This window comes from Crocodylus siamensis, chromosome 5 (assembly GCF_052110815.1).
Source record: "Crocodylus siamensis isolate JL-2025a chromosome 5, ASM5211081v1, whole genome shotgun sequence".
In the NCBI taxonomy this organism is placed as follows: Eukaryota; Metazoa; Chordata; order Crocodylia; family Crocodylidae; genus Crocodylus; species Crocodylus siamensis.
This window is the reverse complement of record NC_143399.1, coordinates 53,031,351-53,039,477: the sequence shown is the minus strand read 5'-3', so window position 1 is coordinate 53,039,477 and position 8,127 is coordinate 53,031,351. Positions and strand designations below refer to the sequence as shown.

At 42.6% G+C, this 8,127-nt stretch overlaps 1 protein-coding gene across 6 annotated transcripts in view; it reads right to left on the bottom strand.

The window, feature by feature from the left end:
- Positions 1–8,127, bottom strand: part of SMG7 (SMG7 nonsense mediated mRNA decay factor) — an 81,272-nt gene that overhangs the window by 3,121 nt on the left and 70,024 nt on the right. For 5 of the 6 annotated variants that reach the window (XM_090048184.1, XM_090048181.1, XM_090048183.1 and 2 more), the window contains 5 exons: positions 6,842–6,991; positions 3,860–3,940; positions 2,594–2,753; positions 528–698; positions 259–407 (listed from right to left, as the gene is read on the bottom strand). In XM_090048184.1, the coding sequence (XP_089904310.1) occupies positions 259–407; positions 528–698; positions 2,594–2,753; positions 3,860–3,940; positions 6,842–6,991 (711 nt within the window). The remainder of the gene's footprint in view (positions 1–258; positions 408–527; positions 699–2,593; positions 2,754–3,859; positions 3,941–6,841; positions 6,992–8,127) is intronic. The other variant, XM_090048187.1, reaches the window with a different exon arrangement.

The window sequence follows — 8,127 nt, the reverse complement described above, 5'->3', positions numbered from 1 at the left end:
TGGCTAACCTTACATCTCCTGTAACCTAGTTGCGTTCCCCTCCTCACCCCCATCCCTCTGTTAGTCCCTGGCTCGGGCGATATGTATTTCCCTACCGGCTACGTCATCTTTTTTCGATTCACAATCCTAAACATCTACTAATAAAAGTCAATCTGTACTTTGCCTTATGTCCCATGACCAGATCGCCCAACTTCACAGGTTGGCTGGAAACACGTGCATAACAAATATCTGTTCTGTCCTCTGCAAAGTTAAATATACCTTGAGGCTCTCCATGAGCACAGCGGAGGAGTCCTCCATGGAGGGGCCCTGGGCAGCCCAGGTGCCACTAGGAGTGCTGGTCTGGTGCCAGCTGCTTTCTGAAGAGGAAGATGTTGCCGGGAGATAGTCCAGGCCAAATCCTCCCATTGCTAAAATGAAAACAGAAGACAAGTTAAAAATGACCATCACAAAAAACACACTGCAAAGCATCAAACTCCAACTTGAGTGCGACAGCTGGCTCTGTCTTAACACTGAAACCCAACACCTGCCTGGCTTATCCGTTTTCCAACGGTCTGCAATCCTTCTGTCCCTGTTGTCTGGAGTCCCAATAGGTCCAAAGTTGGAGAAAGGAACAGAGTTGTGATTATGAGTTGGAGGGGAGCTTGGCAAGCTGCTAGGGTTGGAGGAGTGAGGGGACTGGCTGGCTGGTGTTGAATGGTCTATTGAACATAAAACAAGAGTAAAAATGTCAAACAAATAGGAGCATTATGAACATCTGAGACTTAACTCTACCATAGTATTAGCTATCATCATAGGATTTTTCTCAATGGAGCCAGTTAGCTTATTACTACTTATTTCAAGATTTAAGAACCTCCCAATTGCAATGCATCACATACACAGTGATGATTTTAATTTAATAACCCAATACACTGAACACACAAATCCCCCCTCAGCCTTCTCTTTTGGAGGCTGAACAGGTCAGGTCTCGTAGCCTCTCTTCATAGGGCCTGCCCTGCTGTCCCCTGATCATGCGAGTGGCCCTCCTCTGGATCCTCTCCATACTGTCCACATCCCTCTTGAAGCACGGCGCCCAGAACTGGACGCAGTACTCCAGCTGCGGCCTGACCAGTGCCGCATAGAGGGGGAGGATCACCTCTTCGGACCTGCTTGAGATGCATCTGTGGATGTCTAGAAGCAGCATATCTGTTTGCATGGTGCTTTATCTGGGCTAATATGACCACAGTGACTATAATTATGGGGGCGGGGAGGGGGAGGGGTCTGCATACACACATACATGCGCTGGGGCAGTATGTGACAGTGCACAGAGCTAGAGCAGCTGCCAGGAGCACAATGCTTTTCTCACCAGAGCTGGGGCTGCAGGTGGGATGCTGTGTAGGCTCTGTCTGATTTACAGCTTTGGCCCCGTTTCAGCACCTGCATCCTAGCCATGCACCCCTGGGCCCAGTGGACACAGCGAGCCCCAGCCTTGCATCCCTGTCCCTGGTTAGGGTAGGGCTGGGCCAGGCCGGGCCACCTGCATCAGGGCTGCAATATGATGGCCTGGCCTGGCAGCGCATGGCGCTGGGATGGGGCCAGAGCTGCAAGTCAGCATGGGGCAGACAGAGCCCATGTAGTACCTCTAGCCCACAGCGCCAGCAGAAAAGGCACCATTCTTCCCAACGCATCCCAACAACTACTCTGGCCCTGCCCATAGCCCCACACACTCTGGAAAATCTGGGACTGCCCTGGCTGATCCAGGACATATGGTCACACTAAATATAACCCACTTCTCAACAAGAACAATTACAGCCTGAGGGTAGGGGGAATGGCATACTAGCATGGCTTTATTGGGTCTGGTACCCAAACTACTGTATTTTCCCACATAATGTATGCTCCCAAATAAGATGTACACTGTGGTTTAGGAAGGCAGAATGTAAAAAGAGGATTTTTTTTCTTTCTTTCTTTCTTTTTTTTTTTTTTTTAAAGTCACGGTGGAGCTGACTGCAAGCAGCAGCTCACTCACCCTCAGCCAGCTTACCAGTAGCTTCAAGCAAAGGCTACAGTGTTAACACTCTGACAGATTATGTTGAATTGGCAGCAGCGTTTGGCTGCTTAGCCAAAAAGTTACTGCTAACTTGGCAGCTGCTGTGAGGGGGTAGAACAGGGCCTTCCCTGTTGCTTGCTGGCCTAGAGAGAAAAAACAGCCATTACAGCACAGCATCTCCATGCTTCTATTCCAAAAAAGAAAATCAGCTTTCCAATTAAGACAAACCTCAATTTTGGAGGGCTGATTTATGGGCAAAAGGGACATGTGGTATGACAAGAAGTATAGTAACTCAAGTATCTGTACAAATTACTGTATTGTGCAATGGAAGTATGCTCTTGATGTCCTATCTCCATTCTCTCACATCACATGCATAGTTTTCTATTAAAAAATTAATATCTAAGAGACCTGATATGCATAGTCAGACATAGGATGGAATGCAAAAGAATTTCAAGTCATCTTTGAAGATGCAAAAAACTCATTTTGTTTACAGGTCACACTTAAGCAAACTGATAAAGACTTACCATGGGAAGATCTGAAATAGGAAAGAAGCCACATTAACATTATTACCTGAGCTGGCTGGAAGGGATGGAGACCAAGGTGTCCCTTCAAAGAGAGAGTATAGTGAGGTCTCCTGGTGGGTGACTGAGGGAGTGACCTCTGCTTTTGTGCTGGTATTCATATTTTTCCCATATACCTCATTGAACATACTGTTATTTGGGTATCTTTCCTACAAGATTAAAAGAAGTGAGTTTAATTTGAGTGCTAGGTATATTTTAAACATTAAGCCTACAGAAAAACTTGTGGGTTTCAAGACCAAGCAAACTCTACTTTTATATTTACCAAGACTTTTTGCGATTTGATGTGAACTCTTATTACACTGATTTAAAGGGGAAGTTTTTTCCAGCTAGACTGCAATCGTAACTAGGTTTCTACAACTGGACAGTGCCCACAATATCTCTGCCAAGAGAACATTCATAGTCATTATTTGGGAAACATCCCAGCATAAAGAAATGATAAAAGAGAGGGAAAAGACAGTGGGGGCCAACCTTTTGGTAGGTGTGCTAGAAAGGTAAGCCCCACACCCTTTCCCCTGCCCAGTCTACTCTGCTTTCTACTTTCTGCCCTAGCTGCTGCTGCTGTGTTCCTTGCCACCTACCTGATCTATCATGTATCACACTGAGGCTGCCTGTGCCACTTGTGGCATGTGTGCTGCCAGTTGGCCATCCCTGCCCTGAAGGTTCAATACTGGGTACCTATTAAGGTCAGACACCCGGAGCCAACAAGAGTTTTGAGTATAGGTCTGCAGAATTAGGCATCAAAAATACTGAAAGGGGAAATAATTGAGGCAAGGGAACCAAAATGACTAAGAAACAAAAATTAAAAAAAGGCAAAAAAACAAACCAAAAAACCCCCCGTGCCTTGCCTGCAGAGAATAAGATTTGCTTTGAGACTCCTTCCCAGTTTGTGCGTCTTTTCATCTAGAGTGGCAGTTCTCAACTTTTTTAGACACAAGGCACCCCTCCATCATTTTTGTAAATTGAGCAGCACCCCATTTCATAAACTAATTTTTTATTATAGTGCTTGCCTGCTTGAAGAGGGGATGGGAAGGAGGAGGAACAACCAGCAGAGAAAACCCTGCACTGCATCAAGTGGAGGAAGGAGGAACAGCTGGAAGAGAAGAGCCTGTATGTATCTCCTTATGCTTATCTCCCGTTTCCCAGAAGCAAGCTTCAAATGGTAAGCACCACTATTCTACAAGAGAACCATGACCGTTTCCAACACTGAGGAGCTAGATATTTGTTTATTTACCAGATTTATACACCAGTTATGTACCTGATTGAGAGAGAAGCCGGTGAGGGACAGGAAGGAAGATGACTGAGACATCAACTCCGATGGTTTTTCCAATAGAGACTTCTTCAAAGACCAAGAAAGGGAAAGATGCTGTTAGATATGTAATGTAGTACACACGGGCAAACAAGTACATTACGAAAAACATGTTTATCACAAGAACATTCAAAAATATTTTTTAACATCCAGGAAAAGACAGAATATTGATACTTGCATTAGTCTGTCAAACCCATAATAGTAAATGAAATCCAAATAATGCTGAAGCATCAGCAGTTTCAAAGTCAGAGGTAAAAATCTCAACCAAATTCTAAAAAGATCTGTCTGGATCAGATCAACGTTCTACTAAATCTGGTATTTTGCCCTGGGCCTCGACTAGTCCGAGTCCTCAGAGGAAGTATTGTGAAACTAAATTTCTGCCAAAAGGAATCTAACCAAATTGCACAATGCAGACTTACAGAGCAAGACTGGGAGAGTTCTATGTAGATCCTCTAGAGGTGACTAGCTTACTCCCTGGCAGAAGACGTAAAACTTTATATGTAGCTCTGCCAAGTGTGGTGCTATTTGTTACAAAATTATTCAGTTCTTTTCTAGCTACTCTAGAAATGTTTACCCCTCCTACAGCAATAAGTCCACATGCTCTGTCCATTTTTAGTGGTCCATATATTCTTGTTCTCAGAATGGAATTAAGAGGAAGAATGGTCAAGGTCTCAAATTCTCATAGGGACAGTGACTCTCCCATGTCAACCTGGAGTGTCTCTCCCCCTTTTAAGCCTTTCATCATTCCTAACTCTATACTTCTCAGCCAAGTACTCCACTAGATTTTTCACTCAGTTCCAAGAATTAAAATCACCAAGGAGGTAAATAAATAAATAATAAATAAGAACAAAATGATCCTAGGTTTTTTGGTGTGATGATCCCATACTGGGGACAAGGAAAGAACACAGATCTATTTTTAGCCAGTTGGGCTGTACAAGTCAGAAGTGAATAATGCAAGTCATAATGGCATTTAATCAAAAGTTAAAACTAGTGACCCCAGTCCAAACCATCTTATATGTATACTACCCTCAGCAGGCAAACTACGAGTTAGCACATGTAACACACACCTTTCCCACCCTCCTCCCTACCCAAAAAAAGCCCAACAAAATCAGGGTGTGTGTATTAAGCAGGGAAGTTAATTTTCTGCCCAGGGTTGGAAGAATCATCTTTGATTCCTGCTCCACAGTGCAGCAGGTGTTGCATTACTATTCAGGCAGCTGAAGGAGTAAACTGACTTAATGCCTCATTGTTCTTCAATCATCTCTCCTTTTTAATGGTCTTGATGTTTCACTAATCAAGCTAACCATTCTTAGGGCAATTTTACTGTCTGCTAGCTAGTTGCTCCTGGTTGCTCTAATTTCACAGCCTTAGAAATTCTTTAACTCTTTTCTAAATCACAGATCCACTCAGGGAGACCAATCTTCAAAACAGCAGCTAGGGTTTGAGCTTTAGTTAAACAGGAAAATGAGAGTGAATCAGCTGAAGATAAGGCTCTGCCCCTGCTCTATGGAGCCATGACTAGAAAATTATTTTCTCCATTCTGGCTTTAAAAAAAACCAACAAAACCAAACCATACCCCTTTCAGGGGTATGTTGTATGCAAGACAATGTGGTTTGTTTGTTGTTGGGTTTTGTTTTGTTTTTTTTTTACTTAAAATGAAAGCCTTGGGTTCATCCCTAGAATTTAGATCCTTGTATTATGAAGCCTTGTATTTGTCCCTAGAATTTAGGCCCTTGTATTGTGAACCCCACCAGGTACAATCCTGTAAACTTAACTTGGCCAGGACTGACTTGATACTTTGAAATCACATTTTATAAAGTCAGACAAATGTCATGTTTGCACATCCATACAACACACCTGACAGTCAAAAAAATAAAAAAAAGAGAGAGATGGTCTTGCCCTACTGCTCAGCAAGAATCAACCTGAATGCAATAAGAAGGCTTCACCAGGAAGCTTCTGAAACAGCACATATTGTCTTGTGCAAATTTGTTTACATCTGCGCTGCTGTTACTCAGGATTATGTAAAGTACAAATCTTATGATTGAAATCAAAAGTTCCAAGGAGGTTCCAATTATTTTCTAAGCAGCATTTTTTTTGCATTTAAAAGACGAGAGTTTTTTAAACTTCATATAATTCTTTAATAAGGATAAAAATCTTTCAGGGTAACAAGCTAGTTTTACCAGTGTTTTCCCATAACCAATTCTTTCAGTTCACTCCCCCATTTACCCTAGAACAAAAGGCGCTCAACAACTGGCCCATGAATCAATATGGCCTATGGAGCCAAGGCATCCCACCTGCAGGGCTCCCAATAAGTTGGGAGGTTTGGCAGCATGGAAGCAGTGGCAATACTGCAAGCAGTCCCCTGCTACTGAATTTATCAAGTCCTGCACAACCTGTCAGGGCTGAGCCACACCTCCCTCCCTCCCCATAAGAAGCTGAATCTGAGTGAGGCTGCCTGCCCACCCACACACAATAAGGATAAACTGGACCCTGCTATGTCTACTCTGTGCACCGTATAAGGCCTAACAGCCTGATCTGGCCTATGGACAGACTAGGCACTGTCCATCCAGCCCACAGGACAAAAAGGTTGGATACTACTGCTCTAGAATTATCTCTGATCTCATCTAAATTATGGAAGATAAGGTTTTACAGATGCTGTATCAAAGGTTTCTCCTGTGAACTTCATTTTAAAAACAAAGAAAACAGCTATTTTGATTTTGGAACAAGCTAAGAGATCAGGATTAGATCAATAGCTATTTCATTCATTACATTTCCTCCTCATTTATCCAGAGCCAGTGAGCCACCAGCTTGTTTAGATTCTCAGAAGCTCAACAAGGGAACATGGAATTTCATGCATCTTACCACCTCACAGAAAATTTTTAAAAATCTAGAATTAGAGCAAGAAGCAGCAGAATTAAGTCAAATACATACAAAGAGGCTTCGTCCAGGAAGAGAGGCGAGAGGCCCCAGCAGAGCTGGGTAAAGATCAGGAGGATTAGAGAAAATCAGCTCCTCCTCCTCCTCCAAGGCAGCCAGACTCTTTAACAGGTCCGGAGGAAGCAGAGGAGAGCTCTTGGGGTCCTAGTGACAGAAATGAGCACAGTGAGACACAGCAAAGGAATAGGAAGCGAGACCATAATAAACAGAGCAGACCAGACAGAAGAGCATACAGAAAACAGGATTATTATGAGCAAATAGATGGCATGCAAGAGTGCAAGACAATCAAGCACAGTGCAACACAAAGGAAAGAAATAAGAAAAAGAGGAACAGAGATAGAATGTTAAGCTGATAGCAAAGCTAAAATCTTGTCCTTACATATATTGGAAAGAATGATGCAGCTTTCCATCAAGTAAGTTTTCTGTAATTTGTATGAAGAATTTGCTTCCCATTCCATTATAATACCTACCACTTGGAGACAAAGGGATTTGTCTTAAAGAAAAAGGACAAACTGGACCTGAAGCGTTTTTTGATAGGAAAACATGACTTTTTTGGACAGCTGAACCATGAGTGATTTAACTTGTTAATAAATGTTATATCTGTGTGTTGATGTGGGTTTTTTGTTATTGGAGAGTCTATTTTATGCAAGAAACATTTCCATCACTAATGGAAGTAGTCTTAAGGTCCACAAGTCAATGCACTACTGGGCAAAAAACAAATCTTCAATGAGTAAGGAGTAGGCAACAAAAGTCATTTTGCACCTGGCCTAGTTATCAGAACAACCACAAGTACATTGTGTAGCACATCTTTGTTCATTCTGTGGTGGTTAAATCCAAATTTGCAGCATGGTTAAGATCTCCATGCTGGGGATGAGGCAGTCAAGGGCACTGGTTCCACCTAAATCTGATATCAGAGCATAAGGTAGCGTCCTTTATATTGTCTGGTTTTCCTCTTTTAAGGATCAGCTACTGAGCTAAGCTGGCCTCTTAAAAAACATTAGTGCATACACACACACACACACAGGTCTATCTAACTCATGGTTTAAAATAGAAACAAGCCTCCTGCTTTAGTTTCTTTATAAAAAGCTTCTAAAAGCATCTGTACCTTCAACTGTTCTTTATAAAGCCTGATGCAAATAGAATAAAAAAATTAACTGCATTGTCTGTAATAGTAACATAACTTAACGAAGTAGAGGGCTAGGGAAGCAAGACATCCATTTTTGCTGTTGCTCTGCTTGGTTTCCTTGCAAACTGAAGCTGTGAGGGAGGGAGGGGTTAATT